This window comes from Chiloscyllium plagiosum, chromosome 28 (assembly GCF_004010195.1).
Source record: "Chiloscyllium plagiosum isolate BGI_BamShark_2017 chromosome 28, ASM401019v2, whole genome shotgun sequence".
Classification (NCBI taxonomy): Eukaryota; Metazoa; Chordata; class Chondrichthyes; order Orectolobiformes; family Hemiscylliidae; genus Chiloscyllium; species Chiloscyllium plagiosum.
In genome coordinates, this window is record NC_057737.1 from 48,527,668 (window position 1) to 48,549,070 (window position 21,403).

At 42.0% G+C, this 21,403-nt stretch overlaps 1 protein-coding gene across 6 annotated transcripts in view; it reads left to right on the forward strand.

Moving 5' to 3' along the window:
- LOC122564180 (SH2B adapter protein 2) overlaps positions 1-21,403 on the forward strand; it is a 120,906-nt gene that overhangs the window by 13,453 nt on the left and 86,050 nt on the right. For all 6 annotated transcript variants that reach the window (XR_006315836.1, XM_043718864.1, XM_043718863.1 and 3 more), the window contains 2 exons: positions 4,839-4,953; positions 18,604-19,466. Coding sequence is in view for 5 of the 6 variants with exons in the window: in XM_043718864.1 (XP_043574799.1) it covers positions 18,630-19,466 (837 nt within the window). In the remaining variant the exon portion in view is untranslated. The remainder of the gene's footprint in view (positions 1-4,838; positions 4,954-18,603; positions 19,467-21,403) is intronic.

The window sequence follows — 21,403 nt, forward strand, 5'->3', positions numbered from 1 at the left end:
CCACTTTTTGTTTTGTTGACTCTCCATACTCTTTAGTATCCTGTACATTATTTTCCTCACTCTCACGCTTTGCACTTTCAATATTGCTCCCCTTATTCTAATCCTACTCTCCTGCTCACTCCCTCCACTCTTTGCCATCCCATCCAGTTTAATCCTGCTGCCATCATGCCATTCCATATTGCTCTGTTTTTATGCTTTCAGCTCCTTTTTTAAATTTCCAGAGAATACCAGACGTCTTTGCAAGGAATTTCTTTCCAACTTTACCTTTAACTCTTCTTTGAAGAAATATATTGCAGTTTATTCACAGCCAGGCTCAGCAGTGGAAGGAATCTTTGCAATTTTGATCCTCCTCATTAGCTCCACTGTTACATGTGACTAAAAGTTCTGCATTTGTTTCATTTTGTGGACATTAGCAGAAGTGCTGGTTGTTAGCACTTTGTGGTTTGGAGATCAGGAAATCTCAAGGAAGTGGTTGTGTGCTCTATGGACCCAGGTTCAAACCTCACCATAGCAGATACAGCCGATGGGATTTGAATTCAAAGAATCTGCAATAAAAAGATGACCATCATCATAAACATCCAGCTTGTTCATTAATGTCCTTTTTAGTGACAGAAGTCTGTCACCCTTATCCAGTCTGGCCTAGGTATGAGTCCAGATCCACAACAATGTGGTGAACTCTTATCTGCCTTCCAATGGCCTTGAGAGCCACTACAGAGTTGTATCAAATCACTAAAAAGTCTCAGGAATAAAGCAAACTAACCACCAAGCATTGACCTAGTCACTAGAAGTAACAATGGTAAACTCATTCCTATAAGCCCCCTTGCTAATGCTGCAACTGGGAGAACTCAAACTAGTCTCCTGAGCCAGCACTCCCCAAATCCACGACCAGTACTGAAGCAGTGGATACATGACACCATTACTTGTGAGTTCTCCTCCAAGTAACTCACCAGCCTGACTTGGAAATATATCACCACTGTTCCTTTATTGTCGCTGGGTCAAAATCCTGGAACTAGGTGAATTTGAGGACTGGAGATTAGTCGAGTGTGGTTGCTGGAAATGCACAGCAGGTCAGGCAGCATCCGAAGATCAGAAGAGTCGACATTTTGAGCAAAAGCACTTCTTCAGGAAATCGTTCTTGACCAAAATCCTGGAACTCCCTCCCGAGGTATTGTGGAGCAGCAGCAACTCTGAAAATGCAGGAGTCCGTCTCTACTTTCATGAAGCATTTAACTAGATTTTGATGCTTCCATGTATTTAGTAGAATTTGAACTCCACCTTCTGACTGAGTTAAGAATACTATCTATTGAATTGCATCAACATACAACATTAGATGGTAACATTTAGGTATTGCTCATGGTGATAAAGTAATGACACTTATCCAAGAGTTTCAGTGATAACTCGTGTAGTCCTGTGTTGATGAGACTCTGGTGGTATGGCAGCAATATTGCATTGGCTTTGTTATTTCTGTGATACAGAAGCGATTTTTGTTGTGATAATGATACTCCTACAAAAATGGTAATTGTCTCTATTAGCACCTGAAACTATAAGATTAACAGAACAATTTCCAATGAGTATCCTTTTCTTGATGTATCCGAGACCTGACCAGGCAATGTAGGAAACCAAGGCAGGAGGGCCAAGTGTGACAAGACAATTGCTCTCAGGGGTATATTTTGGCCTGTTTTTATTTATGAAGAAAGATTTGCTCTGCTCCAAAGGCAATAAAGTAAACAGTTTGTGAGGCCATGTCTTGTTTTAAGTTGGAACAATAGAAGCAGCCTGAAAGGGTGGGGTCAGAACCAGGATTTTAGTTTTATCTTTCAGTAGTAGTTGCTACTGGGGTCTTGAAGCTTGATGTGGAAGTTACTGTTCCTCCCCATTACAGCTAAAAGCTGGAGTTTTCTTCCTGCATATAAGACAATCTATTTTGCTGAATTTGTCTTTGCCAAGAGTATGTTTGTGGGATGTTACTATATTGGAACAGTTACTGTTTAGGAGTTAAATAAACTAATAATCTGTTAAGTTTTCCAATTGTGTTAAGTATTTCCAATTCTTTCTTTTGATGTATTTTAAGTATATTGCATGAATAAAGTGTGTTTTGCTTTTAAGACTGGCAGTTTAGCCACTCAATTGTGCCTGGAATGCAATGCATGGACACTTGGCTTTAAAACAAGAAAAATTAGGATTTCATCTATCTTGTTTTTAAGGGGATTTGGTCTGGTCTATAACATGAGAAGCAGTTTCCAATAAAACTATCACTGCCTATGCATCCTTAAGTGCTTTCAAACTTACCAAATAAGTGCCCATTGGTGGGTGGGGAAACTTGGCTGTTCCTCTTGTCTTCATTCGTGAGTGCTCCCTCACTCAAACATTCATTCAACCTTAACAGAAGCATCATCTCGAAGACCACTGTGTGATGCCTGAATGGGTGGCCACATTCACTGTGTTAGAGTCATAGAGATGTATAGCATGGAAACAGACCCTTCGGTCCAACCCGTCCATGCCGACCAGATATCTCAACCCAATCTAGTTCCACCTGCCAGCACCCGGCCCATATCCCTCCAAACCCTCCTATTCATATACCCATCTAAATGCCTCTTAAATATTGCAATTGTACCAGCCTCCACCACATCCTCTGGCAAGCTCATTCCATACACGTACCACCCTCTGCGTGAAAAGGTTGCCCCTTAGGTCTCTTTTATATCTTTCCTCTCTCACCCTAAACCTATGCCCTCTAGTTCTGGACTCCCCGACCCCAGGGAAAAGACTTTGCCTATTTACCCTATCCATGCCCCTCATAATTTTGTAAACCTTTATAAGGTCACCCTTTTGCCTCCGCTCCAGGGAAAACAGCCCCAGCCTGTTCAGCCTCTTCCTGTAGCTCAGATCCACCAACCCTGGCAACATCCTTGTAAATCTTTTCTGAACCCTTTCAAGTTTCGCAACATCTTTCTGATACGAAGGAGACCAGAATTGCACGCAATATTCCAACAGCAGCCTAACCAATGTCCTGTACAGCTGCAACATGACCTCCCAACTCCTGTACTCAATACTCTGACCAATAAAGGAAAGCATACCAAACACCACCTTCACTATCCTATCTACCTGTGACTCCATTTTCAAAGAGCTATGAATCTGCACTCAAGGTCTTTTTGTTCAGCAACCCTCCCTAGGACCTTACCATTAAGTGTATAAGTCCTGCTAAGATTTGCTTTCCCAAAATGCAGCACATCGCATTTATCTGAATTAAACTCCATCTGCCACTTCTTAGCCCATTGGCCCATCTGGTCCGGATCCCATTGTAATCTGAGGTAACCCTCTTCGCTGTCCACTACACCTCCAATTTTGGTGTCATCTGCAAACTTGCTAACTGTACTTCTTATGCTCACATCCAAATCATTTATGTAAATGACAAAAGGTAGAGGGCCCAGCACTGATCTTTGTGGCACTCCACTGGTCACAGGCCTCCAGTCTGAAAAACAACCCTCCACCACCACCCTCTGTCTTCTACCTTTGAGCCAGTTCTGTATCCAAATGGCTAGCTCTCCCTATATACCGTTTTCAAGACATCCAGCACTTCCTCCTCTGTAATCTGGACATTTTGCAAGATGTCACCATCTATTTCCCTACATTCTATATCTTCCACATCCTTTTCCACAGTAAATACTGATGCAAAATATTCATTTAGTATCTCCCCCATTTTCTGTGGCTCCACACAAAGGCCGCCTTGCTGATCTTTGCGGGGCTCTATTCTCTCCATAGTTACCCTTTTGACCTTAATATATTTATAAAAACCCTTTGGATTCTCCTTAATTCTATTTGCTAATGCTATCTTATGTCCCCTTTTTGCCCTCCTGATTTCCCTCTTCAGTATATTCCTACTTCCTTGATACTCTTCTAAGGATTCACTCGATCTATCCTGTCTATACCTGACACATGCTTCCTTTGTTTTCTTAACCAAACCCTCAATTTCTTGAGTCATCCAGCATTCCCTATACCTACCAGCCTTCCCTGACAGGAATATACTTTTCTCTGGATTCTTGTTATCTCATTTTTGAAGGCTTCCCATTTTCCAGCCATCCCTTTTACCTGCCTCCAATTAGCTTTCAAAAGTTCTTGCCTAATACTGTCAAAGTTAGCCTTTCTCTAATTTAGAATTTCAACTTCTGGATCTGGTCTATACTTTTCCATCACTATTTTAAATCTAATAGAATTATGGTCGCTGGCCCCAAAGTTCTCCCCCACTGACACCTCAGTCACCTGCCCTACCTTATTTCCCCAAGAGTAGGTCAAGTTTTGCACCTTTTCTAGTAGGTACATCCACATACTGAATCAGAAAATTGTCTTGCACACACTTAAGAAATTCCTCTCCATCTAAACCTTTAACACTATGGCAGTCCCAGTCTATGTTTGGAAAGTTAAAATCCCCTACCATAACCATCCTATTATTCTTACAGATAGCTGAGATCTCCTAAAGTTTTTTTTTCTCAATTTCCCGCTGACTATTGGGGGGTCTATAATACAATCCCAATAAGGTGATCATCCCTTTCTTATTTCTCAGTTCCACCCAAATAACTTCCCTGGATGTATTTCCGGGAATATCTTGCCTCAGCACAGCTGTAATGCTATCCCTTATTAAAAATGCCACTTCCCCCTCCTCTCTTGCCTTCCTGTAGCATTTGTATCCTGGAACACTTAAGCTGCCAGTCCTGCCCATCCCTGAGCCATGTTTCCGTAATTGCTATGATATCCTAGTCCCATGTTCCTAACATGTTGATTAATAGTATTGCCAATCTTATCTTGGGAATTGGAACGTCTCATTTCTTGTGTTTTAATTACAGGACAAGGCATCCTGCAACAACAGTGATAGAAGAAGGAGGTCTTTAATATTGGCACCCACAAGAGTGGGGAAAGACCCAGAAATGCTTGGAAGCATGGCCATGCTGCATCCTTGAGGTTTGTAAGTTCCTTCCTGTCACTTGCTGATGACTTGTGTTGCTTCAGTGAATACAACTAGGAGCAGACCATGACTAGGAGTACGCCATTTAGGCCCTCCTCAAACTTGCTGTACCCTTCAATAAAATCGTGGCTGGCTACTCCACATTCCCTCCTCCTCCTGAGCACATTTCACTGTTCATTTATCAAAAGCCTGTGTACCTCTGTGTTTAAAAACAAGCAAAGATTTGCTTCCACAGTCTTTCAAGGAAATGAGTTTCAAAGACTTTAGATCTATGAGAAAAAAAATTCTCCCCTCCCTCTTCACCACCCACTCCCCCCTCGGTTGTTTCAGTCAATGGTGTCCACGATAAAAAAAAATCAATTAAATCTCCATTTCAGTGGGTTTTTTCAGCTCCATTCTCTCCATGTGGTAACCTTTCAATCCATTGTACTGTACACAAATGGCTTGGAATGTGTTTGGAACCCCAAAAAGGTTATAGATGCTGCGAGTCTATTGACTGAGATGGTAAATAATACAGAAGGGTGTCTAGGGATAAGGCATAAAGATACATTAAGTGAAGTCAAGCAGTAAATTGGCCATTATTCAATTAAATGTTGAAATAGGCTGATGGGCTGAATGGCCACCTGCTTTTTGATATTCCTATAGCATGATATTTTCACACAGATGTCTGCATATAATTGTAATTCATTTCTTATTGCTGAAATCTCATTCAGACTTCACACAGTTCTTTAACCGTTGTTAAGCAATATATTATAATAGCATTAAGAAACTGGAGAAATATTAGCATATTTATAAAGATTTGCGCTACCTGCTGTAACACTGGTCAGAATCTGGCATTGGAGTGTGTGGGGCTGATTTCCCTTCCTTTTGAAGGCAGTGTATTTTGGACAGGTTGTCTGCCTGTGTTGTTCTTTGTCTGAGGCATTCCATTTTCTTTAGGCATCAATGATCTGTTTGTGTCATGAACTTTTTTAAATGCAACGCCCGGTCCAAATCCTTGCTTTGTTTTTGTGAAATCTTATGCACTACGTTGAACAACATTTGATCTTCTGTATGATCACAGACCAGACAGCTCCTGCTTACAATCTACCCTTTAGATTCCTACTCTTTGCAGCGTGCCTGGCTGACTAATCTATAGATGATTGTAGCATGCACAGCTTGAGTGGGAGAAATTGCAGCTAAACAGACTCATTACATCAGCTAGCTAACAAAGGGGCCATTCACTGGGATTATCTTTAGAACAATCATTCTGAAATTTCAGTGTTAACTGCTCGGTGGAAGTTGAATATGGTTATAATGCTCAGTTACTATTGAAAACAAGAGTTTGCACATACCCGATATTGGGCCTTGGGTCGATCTTGCTGCATACTTGCTGGATCTCCTGAAACTGTTCAATGGTGAAGAGGACTACAATTTTGGGTCATTGTGTTCTGACAGCAACCTTTTGGGTAAGTGTTCATGGTTGGGGGCTGGTGTTGGTGGTGGAGTGGAGTCCACTGGAGTCAGTATTGGCCCTTGGATATAACATTTCCCTCTGCTCCACATTCAAACACTGTTCTAAACTTGTGCCTGTTAGGTTTCCTGTAAAGTTAAGCATTACGGGAACCATATTTCTGAAGATAACTGTTGCATTGGGTTATGGGTGGTGGATTAATATAGTGCTGCCACTAATTCTCCTTTCTATGCTATGTCTATTTATCAGTGGATAATTACAGGATGCATAATAATAGAGGATAGATCACAGTAAGTCTTATCGAGAAGATCACTTGTCTTACATGTCTGAGTTTTGTGCATGCTAGTAATAAGTACAAATTAAGTTGACTAACTGGACATAACTACTCCTGACTATCAAGAGCCAGAGATGACATGTCTGTCTCCATCAGGACAGTATGCTAAAGTGCCAGATTCTTCATCCAAAAGCTGTGCAATATTAGCATATTGGGTGGAACTTAATGCAACTTCAATATTAACTCTGTTTTGATTCTGTTCGCCGAGCTGGAAGTTTTTGTTGCAAACGTTTCGTCCCCTGGCTAGGCGACATCATCAGTGCTTGGGAGCCTCCTGCAAAGCGCTTCTTTGATGTTTCTACTTCTTTGATACAGTAGGAACAAACTACTGCAGATGCTGGAATCTGGTGATCACAGCGGGTCAGACAGCATCCATGAAGAGAGCAAACTAACGTTTTGAGTCTAGGTGATTCTTCATCTAGACTGAAACATTGGCTTGCTGTCTCTATGGATGCTATCTGATGCACTCTGATCTCCAGCATTTATTGTCTTTCTGATGTAGTAGCCTTGCAAGAAATTATTTTTCAGGCTTTTGTTATATGGAGCTCACTTGTGATAGTATCAATGCTTGCTTTGCAGGATAAGTACACCCTTTTCCTTCTAGCCTTTCCAGCCGCGGGTTGGTTTTTTTTTGTTTGTTGTTTTGTTTTTTTTTTTGCACTGCACTGTTATTGTAACTTTTTATCCCTAACTCTTGAGACCTCCAGCTTTACTTCTGGAGATCGTCCATTAGACGATCCCCCTCTAAGAAGTCTGACTCTTCCCAGCATGGCTCGTTTGTACTTCCTTCCGAGCCCGCACTGATTTTCTTGTGTCTCTGATCTGAAGTGCAGATCACCTTCTGAAGTTTTCATTCTGCTTCTCCCACGAGTGCTGCGAACTACTTGTTGGATTTGTGTGCTTCAGCTGTTGACTGGCTGCCTAGGTTTTCATTAAAGTGGTATGTTTTTAAAGGGTTAAGTTCTTAGTAATTTTATTTCTGCAATGATGCCACTGCTGATCACCATATCATATTGAACTCTGGATGGTTGAAGTACTGCCACTGGTCTTTCTTTGATTCTAAGGGCCCACCTTATTGTCAGTGGTGAGAATAGATATTGTCAGTGGTGAGCCTTAACCAGAAAAGGCACTTGTTTTACATAACAATACATTTAGGTCGGAGATTTGTTTGCCGAGCTGGTGTGGTTTGCTGCAGACTTTTCATCACCTTGCTAGGTGACATCATTAGTGCCTCTTCAATAATGTGGTCTATCCCACCTGGTATTTGTGTCTCTGCTTTTTTGGTACTTCCAGTTTTGTATGTGGAGTCCAGTTCAACGTGTTTATTCATTGAGTTCCAGTTGGAATGGTAGGCTGCAAGGAATTCTATTTACCTGTGCTATGATGGTTACATTGTCCCCATTTGTGTCCTTCATTGTCTGTGTGGTTGGAAATGAGGGAGTATCAGTCATGCCTGACCATGCGATTTGATGTTTGTGCACTCGTATGCTAGTTAATTGAGTAACGATGATAAGCAATATTCCCTTAATCTTTTTTGGGGTGTGGACTTTTTTGGGGTCTATGCATGGCATGGACCTCCAAAACTAATTAATTTGACTTCAGAGGAGCCTCAGCTTAGAGGGAACATTGACAATAAGTTCATGCTACGTTGATTAGTTAGGCCTGTTTACTTAAAATTATAAGGACCCGGGGTGACATGTCTGCTAGACTGCCAGATTCTTCACCCAAAGACTGGTGACATCATCAGATTGGGTGGACTTTAACACAGCTTCAACATTTAACTGTTTCAGAACCATTACCTTGCACAACAGTACCAGCCTCACAGCAAGCATTCAAAGGGTGCACATGATATTAAACAGACACAAGGCCCCTGTTTGCATAAACAAAGAGGAAAATTTGATTCACCTGTGTACCTTAGTGTTTTGCCTTTTACAGGTGTCTGTGAATGCATGCTCTTCCTGCAAGACCCATTGTGGAGAAACATTTTTATGTTTTAACTGGTGAGGGTATCATAAGCTCCAACAGAAACGTTTGAACAGTGAAGATCAATAGACCAGAACTTCTGGCATCTGATAACATTTTTAATCAGGGCATTTAATGTTGGTTTATATGGTTGGGGAGCTGAAAACGTCTTTTGTAAAACAGAATTCCTTGCAGCCTGCCATTCCAACTGCCATTCCTGGTTGTCCCAGGAATGTCACGTTCCCCTTTTCACGTCACTGCATGGGAGTCTTGATGTCCATAAGGTTTCTCAAACCGTGCTGAAAAACAACAACTTCATGCAGTTTGGGCTGAAAAGTGGAACTGGAAACTGTGTAGTAGTGAGAGGAGGCAATGTCTATTTATAGCTCCCACTTATCTCTGGAGCTGAAAAAAGGCAAAGGATTTAATGATGGTGCCAAGAAACACAGATGTGACTGATAATATCTGAAACTGGAGGAAAGTTAATTACAGCACCGTCTGTGTTTCCAGCCCGTTACACCCAGAATATTCCACTATTCCCACATTGATTTTAATTTTAAATGAGTTGTATTTGACCTGAAATATTGCTATGTTCAAATATTTGTATAACTTTCATTAATTTGAATGAAAGAAAATGAATAAAAACTAGTTTTGGTTCTCATGGGGCTGCACATTAAGGTCAGTAGGATCTGGTAAATCTCTTTTAAATAATGCTTTCAAGTCAACACTGAGCATGTGTCCTTCCACCGTATTTGGGTGAAGCCCAGTTCCTCTCTGAGGAGGCAATGGCCAAGTGGTATTATCACTGGGCTATCAATCCAGAAACTCCATTCATGTTCTGGGGACCTGGGTTTAAATCCCATAATGGCAGATGGTGGATATGAATTTGATAAATGATCCTTAAATTAAGGGTCTGATGATGACCATGAATTTGTTGTCAATTGTCAGAAAAACCCATCTGTTTCACTCATCCATTATGGAGGGCAAACTGCCATTTTTACCTGGTGTGTCCTACATGTGACTCCAAACTCTCCGTAATGTAGTCGACTCTGACTCTTAAATGCTCTCTTGGTAGTTGGGGATGGGCAATAAATGCTGTCCTCGCCATGAGTGAATAGACAAAGTCTGTGTTCACCATACTTGAAAAGTGTGGTGCTGGAAAAACCCAGTAGGCCAGGCAGCATCCGAGGAGCAGGAGAATCGACGTTTTGGGCATAAGCCCTTCTTCAGACTTTACCCGAAATGTCGATTCTCCTGCTCATCGGGTGCTGCCTGGCCTGCTGTGTTTTTGCAGCACCACATTTTTCAACTCTGGTCTCCAGCATGTGCAGTCCTCACTTTCTCCCTGTTCACCATACTTGGCAAGTTATTCCCAATTTGAAGTACAAAGATATTAAGCATATCTCTTTCCTGTGCGTTTGATATCACACTATGAACTTTTCTTTTGTCAGTTCATATAGCCACCTCACTCCTTAATGCTTGCTGCTGCTGTACACTCTTACCAGAACCAGCTGACAGTTATTGAGCAATAATCTTTTCTTTCAATGGTATGTGATGTGATATCCCTTCCCCTGTACTAGGCTGACACTCTATGGGACCATTCAAAATGTTTAGGCTGTAACTGGCAATCAAGGAAAGGTCATCATAGTCCATAAAGTGCACTTTTATTCATTAAACTTGTGGACACTGGCCCAGTGCAACGAAATAAATTTTGGGGTGAGTTCTCAAGTGGGCAATATTCCTGCCTGTGATGGTGGTCATGTATGATGTGCCTAAGGTGTCTCCACTGACACTCCACCTGGAACCAACCATAGACCCATGCGACAATGCCTGTGGAGGTGGTGACTCGCCACAGCTGTTCACTTAAAACCGGCTTGGGCATGAGGGGTTGGATTTTATGGTAGGCATTGGGGTACTATCATTTGACCCACATATAGCTCCTGACTTGGTGCAGATGGCATGCGAACAGGACAGGCAATGTGTTTTTTTTTTTTGGGGGGGGTGGGGGTGCGTGTGGGGTGGCATTCCACTGCTCATAGGCCTCCGGTCTGAAAAGCAACTTTCCACCACCCTCTGTCTTTTATCTTCGAGCCAGCTCTGTATCCAAATGGCTAGTTCTCTCTGTATTCCATGAGATCTAAGCTTGCTAACCAGTCGAGGAGAAAGGATGAGGAAAGTGTGTCCAGCAAGCTAAGGTAGAGGGAGGAAGAGAGCTTCTTCAAGGAAGGCATCCTTGTAAGAGGATTCGCAGTAGGTTAAAATCTTCGAGGAGAAAGTGAGGATTGCAGATGCTGGAGATCAGAGCTGAAAATGTGTTGCTTAGCCTGCTGGACACACTTTCCTCATTCCTGAAGAAGGGCTTATGCCCGAAACGTCGATTCTCCTGTTCCTTGGATGCTGCCTGACCTGCTGCGCTTTGCTAACCAGTCTCCCAAGCTCATACTTCGTCATGATTTTGCTACAGGATAACTTATCGAAGGCTCAGATATTGGGACAAGGAGTTCATAACTATGCTCCTTTTTTCTTGAATCCTTTTCCCCATTTGAGTTTGGGACAAGTTTTAATAACATAATGCAATATTGTAGTTTCAGATTGGGAAGCATGTGTTGGTGAGGGAAAGCAGTCTCTTGGTGTACTGGTGAATGAAAAATGCATTGAAGGATTTGACCTTCAAACCATAAGTTGAGAATAGCATTTATGAATTTAGTGTGAATATCCAGCCTGATCTGGGAAGGAAGCAGAAATGTACAAAAGCAGGATGAAAAACATGATCAATGGTTTACAGTAAACTTGTTATGATTTCAAACAGCTTTTGAATCTTGTAAATATTTTTCTGGAAAAAAATGGCAAAATGCTGGAAATCTAAAATTAATTCAAGAAATGCTGGAACTATTCAGTAAGTATCGATCGTAATTTTAATCCTTCTCTCTCCATCAGGAAACTGATCACATTAGGCATATGGTCTTGGATTAATGTCGCGTCTGATTTAGATGTGGTGGGTGTAATAGTACACCATTCTTGTATCATGCTGTGAGGGATCATGCAAATGATTGGGATGTGATGTAAACTGTGATTATTTATATAGGTTAGCATTGTCCTTGTATCGCCATATTCCATATATCATTTAACTACAGTTCTGTACCAATTTGACAGGACATTTTTTTGTTTTTCAATTCTGTCCTCCGAGAAATGAACTTCAGTGTTTTGTTGGGTTTTTTTTCGATTTGTGAACTTAGATCTTTCTGTCGCCCACTTGAATAATTATTTTCTGAGGACTGTGGTGTCTCTTTTTATTCTTCCTATTAAAATGTTTCGCCTCTCTCTCATCTTTGAGGTTCCTCATACATCCATTTTGCAAGCTTATTAATAACACTGCTTTTTGTCACAGTTCCTCTCCTTTTATGTGAACTACACCTCAACCCTGCCAACAGCTTGGCATTACCTACAAAATTTGAAATTATCTTCACAAAAGTAAAATTGATTCAGGAGTCAGAGTGGATGTGATCATTTCTCTGGTTCATTTAACAAAGATATTACTGGAAGCAAAACCCAGCAGTTGATGAATTCAGCAGATACTTCAGTGCTTTTCAACCGTTCTGTGGCATTGACACATTTGGCAGCACAAGTCGAGAACTTCATAACAGCAACCTTTCAGATTGCTGCAATTTTCAGACTACACACTCTCTTGCGGTCTGATAATGTAACAATGCAATTCATAATGTTCCTCTATCTTGGATAAAGCTATAGACTGCCCCATGTATTTTTCCATTGAATATTTCCTGTTTGATTGGTCTTCCGTGTTATCTGTGTTGATGCTATGAATAGCTATACTTATTAGTATCACACTCCGATCTCCTGACTTCTGGCTAACTGGGCCCAAAGTTGAATCTGCCTGGCTCCAGAAGGACAACTCAAAGTAAAATTGTTGTCTTTGATCTGTACGATGTCCTCCCAATTGCCAACAGCTGCCACAAATTCAGTACCAATCCATCCATGAGCACCCTGCCATGCTTAATATGAGGAATGTTTGAGGAGTCTGGGACTATACTTGATGGAGTTCAGAAGGGTGAGGGAGGGGACCTGATTGAAACTTACAGAATACTGAGCAGCCTGGACAGAATGGACATTAGGAAGATTTTCCATTGGCAGGAAAGACTAGGACCAGAGTGCACAGCCTTAGAATAAAGGGAGATAGGGAGAAACTTCTTCAGCCAAAAAGTAGTATATCTGTGGAGTTCATTGCCACAGAAGACTGTTTGAGGTGGCCAGGTCATTGAGTATATTTAAAACGGAGAGAATGTTTTGATTTGTCATGGGGATCAAAGGTTACATAGAACATAGAAAAGTATAGCACAGAACAAGCCCTTTGGTCCACGATGTTGTGCTGAGGTTTAATCCTAATGTAAAATATAATAACTTAACCTACGTACCCCTCAACTCACTGCTATCCATGTGCATGTCCAGCAATCGCTTAAATGTCCCCAAAGACTCTGCTTCCACTAGCACTGCTGGCAACGCATTCCATGCATTCATAACTATCTGCGTAAAGAACCTACCTCAGACGTCTCCTTTATATCTTTCTCCTAATATCTTCTAACTATGACTCCTCGTACCAGTCAATCCTGTCCTGGGGAAAAGTCTCTGGCTATTGACTCTATCTATTCCACTCATTTATCTTGTATACCTCGATCAGGTCTCCTCGTCCTCCTTCTCTCCAGAGAGAAATGTCTGAGCTTATTCAATCTTTCTTCATAAGACAAGCCCTCCAGTCCAGGCAGCATCCTGGTAAACCTTCTTTGCACCCTCTCCAAAGCCTCTGTATCTTTCCTATAGTAGGGTGACCAGACTGGACACAATATTCCAAGTGTGGTCTCACCAGGGACTTGTAGAGCTGTAGCTAAATCTCGCGGCTCTTAAACTTGATCCCCCTGGTAATGAAAGCCAAAATGCCATATGCTTTCTTACTACCCTATCCACTTAGGTCCCTCAAAAGTTGCCACCCATGTACTTGCATACCCAGAACCCTCTGTTCCTCCACACTGCCAAGAATCCTGTCTTTAAATCTATATTCAGCCTCCGAGTTCGACCTTTCAAAATGCATCATTTTGCATTTATCCAGGTTGAACTTCTTCTGCCATTTCTCAGCCCAGCTCTGCATCCTGTCTATATGGCACTTCAGCCTGCAGTAGCCCTCTATATACTATCGCTGACTCCTCCAACCTCTGTCATCTGCAAATTTATGAGCCCACCCCTCATCCTCCTCATCCAAGTCATTTATAAAAACTACAAAGAGCAGAGGCTCAAGAACAGAGCCCTGCGGGACCCCACTCAACACTGACCTCCAGGCAGAATACTTTCCATCTACAACCACTCTCTGCCTTCTGTCAGCCAGCCAATTCTGAATCCAGATAGCCAAATCTCCCTGTATCCCATACCACCTAACTTTATGAATGAGCCTCCCATGGGGAACCTTATCAAATGCCTTGCTGAAGTCCATATACACCACATCCACTGCTCAATTTGAGGCATGACCTTCCTTCACTAAGCCATGCTGACTGCCTTTAATCACACTATGCTTTTCCAAATAGTCATAAATCCTATCCCTCAGAATGCTTTTCAAAACTTTGCTGACCGCAGATGTAAGACTGACTGGTCTGTAATTGTCAGGGATTTCTCTGTTACCATTCTTGAAAAGAGGAATAACATTCGCCTCCTTCCTATCCTCCGATGTGACTCCCGTGGAGAGTGAGGAGGCAAAGATCTTCGGCAGTGGCTTAGGATAAATTTGGTCTGGCCCTGGGGACTTATCAATCTTAATGCTTTCCAAAATTTCCAGCACATTAACTTCATCAATCTTGATCTGGTCAAGACTGTATCCCAGCTCCTCAAAGCTTTCATTCACAACAAGGTCCCTTTGGTGAAAACCGAAGTAAAAAGCTCATTTAGGGCTTCCCCATCTGCTCAGATTCCACGCACAAGTTCCCTCTGCTATCCCTGATTGGCCCTACTTTCTCCCTGATCGTGCTCTTATTCCTCATGTATGAGTAAAATGCCTTTGGGTCCTCCCTAATCCTTCCTGCCAAGCCTTTTTCGTGTCACCTCCTGGCTCTCCTCAGCCTATTTTTGAGCTCCTTTCTACAAGCCTGTAATCCTCTAAAGCTGTGCTAGATCCTTGCTTCCGACACCTTATGTGAGCTGTTTCCTTCCTTTTGACGAGACGCTCCTCTGTTCTCATCCAAGGTTCCATAATCTTACCCCTTCTTACCTGTCTCAGAGGAACAAAATCATGCATCACTCGGAACAACTGCTTCTTAAACAGTCTCCACATGTCTGCTGTGCCCTTTCTGTGGAACAATTGCTCCCAGTCTGTACTTCCCAACTCCTGTCTGATAGCAGCATCATAATTTCATTTTCCCCAATTAAATATCTTCCCTCCGTGACTGTTCCTTTCCCTCTCCAAGGCTGTGCTAAATGTGAGGCAGTTGTGATCACTGTGTCACCAAAGTGCTCTCCCACCGCGAGATCGGACACCTGTCCTGGCTCATTGCTGAGCACCAAATCCAAAATGGTCTCTCCCCTCGTCTATCTGTCTACATACTGAGTAAGGAAACCCTCCTGAACACAACTGACAAAAACGTCTCCATCCAAACCATCTGCACTTAGAAGGTTCCAATCAATTATTGGGAAAGTTGAAATCACCCGTAACAACAACCCTGCTACTTCTGCATTTTTCCAGAATCTGCCGGCCTATGAGTTCTTCAATCTCTCTACTGCTATTAGGGGGTCTGTAGAAAACCCCCAATGCAGTGGCTGCTCCCTTGTTGTTCCTAACTTCCAACCATACTGACTCAGTAGACAAACCTTCCTCGACAATCTTTTTGTTTCTGTAGCTGTGATGCACTCTGATTAGCAATGCTACACCCCTTCCTCTTTTTCCACCTTCCCTGTTCTTTTTAAACGTTCTAAACCCTGGAACGTCAAGTAACCATTCCTGCCCCTGTGAAACCCACGTCTCCATTATGGCCACAATATCATAGCCATACGACAGGGAGAAAGTTTGAGAATGGGATTGAGAAACTTATCAGCCATGATTTGAATGGCAGACCTGACTCAATGGGCCAAATAGCCTAATTTCTGCTCCTACATCTTACATTCTTATGATCTTGATGTCAGCTAGCAGACTGGCACTTTCTGGATGTATGTGTGCAACACAGTCACATGTAGAGAGATCCCTGCACATCTCATCTCATTCCCTTTAGCACTGCCTCAGTATACTTCCATCAAACCTCAAGCATGTTCCCTTTGGCTGTGCTGAAGTGCACAGTTGGCTGATCATTCTGGGATCAGAAAAGTACTTTCAGCCACAGCTGATCGAAATTGAAACTTTAGAATTGTTAAGTGAATTTACAACTGGCAGAATCTAAAGTTGTTTGGGGTGTAACAACGACCTCTGATAAGACCATAAAATATAGGAGCAAATGTAGGCCATTCAGCCCTTTGCATCTGTTATTCCTTGAAATGATGGCTTGTCTGATAATCCCCAACTCTACTTTCCTACCTTTTCCTATAACCCTGGATTCCCTTACTAATTAAAAATCTGTCCATCTCAACCTTAATATACTTATTGACAGTCATAATATTATGATTCTCCAACTCTGTGATCCAACACACATTGATCTGTGATCCAACACACAAGGTTCTTTAAAGATCCTTGAGGCCTCTCTAATTTCACCATGTACTTTGTGGGAGCTCTTGGTTGACTTGAGACTTCAACCTACCATTTTAAAAGACAACTTCTTTCTATTGTAAGTAAACAATGCTCTCCGAGAGCTAAATGCAATGGTATGCTACCAGGTTTTCACAAATAAAGCAAGTGTCAAAGCATCTAATAAGATGGCCCACTGTCTGCTGTCAGCAATATGACAGGCAGCACATTTGTGCTTCAGGCCTTTTTCAGAATGAAGTTCTACTACAACTGAGAATGTCAGATGGAATGGCGGAAAAAAAACCTTAAAACTACTGAAATCGACAGATAGGAAATCATCCAGCCCATCCTGTCTATTGGTGACAGATTTATCTAAAATTAGCAAGCAGATGATGATTGCTTGGCCAGTCCCTCAGCTTCTAATATTGCTAATATTATAAAATGAGAATTAAACGTTTACTAGATCTGTTGGGAATTTTCAGTGTATGGGAATAAAGATAAATACAATTAGAAATAACCATGGTTCAATAGCATGAGGGATTTACTGTATAAAACTTAACTAGGGGCATTGACTGGGTGAGGACAGAGCCTGTATGAGTCATGAGGCAAATAACCAATTGATATTTAATGTGTAAACTATGCAATAGAACTTGGGGTCGGCATTGAAAACTAGTGACATTCTGTGGGGATGAGGTTCAGTAAGGTCAAGTCACTATAGCCTTACCATAGGGCTGTTCTTTCATTAGAGAGAGACGACTGGGTGATTTAACTTGAGGGCCATCAGACCTCAGGCAAGGGGAGAGCTTGAGAAGGGAAGTTCCTCATGATAACCTCAGCTGATGATGGGAATTGAACCCATGCTATTGGCATCATAGCAAACCAACCATCCAGCCAACTGAGCTAACACCAAATTTTAGCCTTCGAGATATTAGAACGATCACATTGAGAATTTTGTATGCTAAAGAGAAACTAGAACATGGTGATATTTATAAGAAAATCTGCTGCTATCCTGGATGCGCTTTACTGTTATCAAACTCGAACATATCCTGCTTGTCTCTGATATTGCATTATCAGCAGGGAAGTAGCTATTTCCTGCGTGATTTGTTTTAACATTGTGCAATGAGCAGTTGCTATGTATTCAGAAATATAAAATATGTATATATTTATACACTACTCTTTGGTCAGCAGATATTACATCTTCGCACATCCCTTTTCTTTGCTTAGTTAAATTATCCCTCACCAATCTGCTCCTCCAATGACAAACATTTAGCCAGCTCGTGACTTTCCTTGATAATCTCACATGCATCAGTGGACACATGGAGAATTGGTGATCTGTTTCTCTGTGGTCCTGCCTGCAAAGAAGCAGTGGGAGGTAGAAGTCAAAAACAAAAGTGCAGAGAGGGGGAAAAGGCAGAGCTGAACGTGAGTAGCTGCTGTTCAATGCTGCTGTTTGAGCTTATTTCACAGCCAGTAAATTATCAATATGTTTCATTCTCCTCCTGCGAGTGTTTTATTGCCCTTTTTTTTTTCCCCTCCCTCTTCGCTGTTTTGAACACTGAAGTGGGCTCAGATCTCATTCAGTTAATATTTCTAATGAGCGACCATTGAAATGTTTGGTCACAGTCAAGTGAGAAATCACAGATCCTTATGGCAAAGCTGTTTCTAGGAGTTCAACTTATTTCAGAAATCATTATTCCTTTTTTTTTAGAAAAAGGAAGAGATCTTGTTCAAAGTTTATTGTGGAAACCTTTTGAAATTTGATACTTCAGTAATTTGGCAGAAGAACTCTGGTGGGGGATGGGGTGGTTAAATGAGAGTGTTTAAATTATGCAGTGGCTTGTTACGACCTAGAATGTGCTGCCTGATAAACTGACACTAGTTAAGTTTCAAGAGAGAATTAGAAATGAACTTACAACTGAGAATATTTCCGTGTAGTGAGGAGAGAGGGCTGGGGAGTTAACTCTCTTTGAAAGAGCTAGCACAGACACAATGGCCCAACTGGGACAGTAAGTGTCCATGTGATTCAGGGATCCTTTTGGGGCAACACTGTGGTTCTGAAACTTGTTGGTAGCTCAGTGTTTTGAGGTGAACAATATGTTGGTTTGGTGCTCACTCTAAGACTACCCACAGTAGAGGTAACCATGTATTTTTCTCTCTCTCTCTCTCTCTCTTTCTCTCCCCTCCTTGTGCAGCTTAATTAGGCTTCAGTGAATTCGCCATGAATGGTGACTCTGAAAGTCCGAATTCCCTACAACACATTCCAGACTGGAAAGAATTTTGTGAAGTGCAGGCACGAGCTGCAGCGGCTGAATTTGCCCAGAAATTCCGGATATTTATCAGTGAAAATCCCCACCTCGAGTGCCCAGGAATAGAGACCACTTTCTCACAATACTTTGCTTCCCATTTTGTGGAATACTTTGCTTCGGAAGTAAACAGGCCATACCTGCCAGACTCGCCGACCAAGTCTACAGTTGCTCCATTTTCAGACATCCAGAATTGCCAGCTGCCTTATGGTAAAGAAATTCTCCAGAGGAAAGAGAATTCCGATTCCCTTGAGAGTATAGACAGTACATTGAACTCCAGCAGGTACTTGAGGCAGGCGCAGGTCTGGGACATGTCGAACTTTGGCCATTCCAGGAGTTCAGAGGATGTTTCTGGCAGGCCAAAGTTTAAGAAAGGGTTTTCTCTGCGGAACATGAGTATGTGTATGGTCGATGGAATGAAGGAGATTTTACAATGGCGCTCCTCTGCCGAGCCACTGCTGGATGTGGGGCAGGGCAAAAGGTTAATCAGTCAAGATTCTTCAGGGAATAAATCTGAAAGTGAGGCCCGGGACAAATGGAGCCACAAACTAGAACGTTTGCGCTTGACACGAACCTCCTCTGCTAAAGTGGAACTCCTGGATATTCAAAGAGAAGGCACTTTGAGGTACATGGTAGCTGATGACTCTAACTCGGTGAGCAGTACGCAGTGGCAGAAGTGCCGACTGTTGCTACGAAAAGCTGTGAGGCTGGAGGGAGAACGTTTCCTCTTGGAGTTTTATGTACCGCCAAAGGTAAGATCCAAAACTCTTATCAACAGGGTCCTGGATGTGTGAGAGCTGGAACTTAATACCCATGTCTGGGAACAACCAGGGATGTTCTCAGGGATTAAAGAGTTAAATTATGGTGCACAAACTTGTCCAGTGGTTGAGCTGTGATCTGATGGAGGTGTTTAAGAGAGTAAAGGCGTTTCAGACAGTTCTGAAAGGAGATGCCAGAGCAATTTTAAAATCCGAGCTGGCCTTTTAAACTGTGAAGCAGCTTCTTTCCTAAGTTGTAGAAACCTGATTGTCTCTCCTTCCAAAATACTATGCTTACTGGGAATCATTTTTTTTCTGGCAGAGGTTGATGGAGGTCAGAGTATTGAAAAATATGGCAGTTAAATGGAACTGATTCCAGACGCAGAGTGCTGTTCTTGTGCCTGATAGACTGCAATAGTTCTGCATTGATTTTTTTTTTTAAAATTTAAATACTGCCTTGAAAAAAATGCAATCATAGAGATGTACACCATGGAAACAGAACCTTTGGTCCAACTCGTCCAAGCAGACCAGGTATCCTAAATAAATCTAGCACCATTTGGCCCATATCCCTCTAAACCCTTCCTATTCATATACCCATTCAGATGCCTTTTAAATGTTGCAATTGTACCAGCCTCCACCACTTCCTCTGGCAGCTCATCCCACACACGCACCACTCAGTGCATGAAAAAATTGTCCCTTAGGTCCTGTTTTAAATCATTCACTCTCTCCTAAAACCTATGCCCTCCAGTCAAGGGATAAATTTGTCCAGAAGGATAATGAGTGAGACAAAAGGAGATATTCACTCAGAATGAGAATGCACAAAATAGGTGCAAGAGTAGACCACTTGGCCCTTGCAGCCTCCTTTCCAATCCTTATTATCATTGCTTCAGTGTCTCTGTCTCTGCACATCCCCCTTGATTCTCTGAAAGGCCAAAATTCAGCCTTGTATATATTCAACAGTAGAGCATCCAAAGCAGAGAATCCCAAAGATTCATAACTACCTGAGGGAAGAGATTTCTTCTCATCTCAACCTAAAATGATTGGTCCCTTATTCTGGAACTCTGTCCTCTGTTTCAGATTCGTGGCAAGCAACTTGCTATTGTCTCTGCTGTTAAGACCCTTCACAGTAAGAATATAACTGGATATGGTAACATCTCTTAGCATCCCTACATCTGGACCAGAATGTCAGGATTCAACACCCACCTGCCCCAGGTTGAGGGAAACAGCAGGATAGGCCCCCCTGAGTTTGTTCTACTCTTCAATGGCTGAATTGATTAAGACCTTAGCTCCATTTTCCTGCCCACCCCTAAAAGGTCCTGGACTGCTATGTCAATTAAAAATCTGACACACTCCGTTTTGAATAGATTCAGTGGTCTAGTCTCTACCGTTTTATGTGAAAGTGAATTCCAAAGGCTAATAGTCCTCCGAGAAGGAGTTCCTCCTCTAAATATAGGATATTCTACTCTATTCTTCTCGCCTTTTTTAAATGATGCAGTTGCTAATTTTTCAAGTATGTCTCCAAATTGTTGATTTCACATCTTCTCAGCATCCACTCTCTATCAACCCCCCCCCCCCACCCCAGAATCTTAAAGTCTCAATTTGGTCATCTCATTCTTGTAAACTCCAATTAGTATAGGCCCAACTACCTTAAGTAAGGAGATTAAAAACTCTCACTCTTCTAGATGTGGTGTCACTAAGCCATTCACAGTTATAACAAGACTTCCCTATCTTACACTCTATCAGCCTTGCAGTAAAGGCCAACCTTCCATTGGTCTCCTAACTGATGAAATTGGTAATGTTTTATGATTTTGTGTACAATGCCACCCAGACCACTCGACTGCAGTATTTTGCAGTCTCACTCCATCAGAATAGTCTTTTGTTTTACTATTCTTCCTGCATTATAATCCATCTGTTGAATCTTCACTTACTTA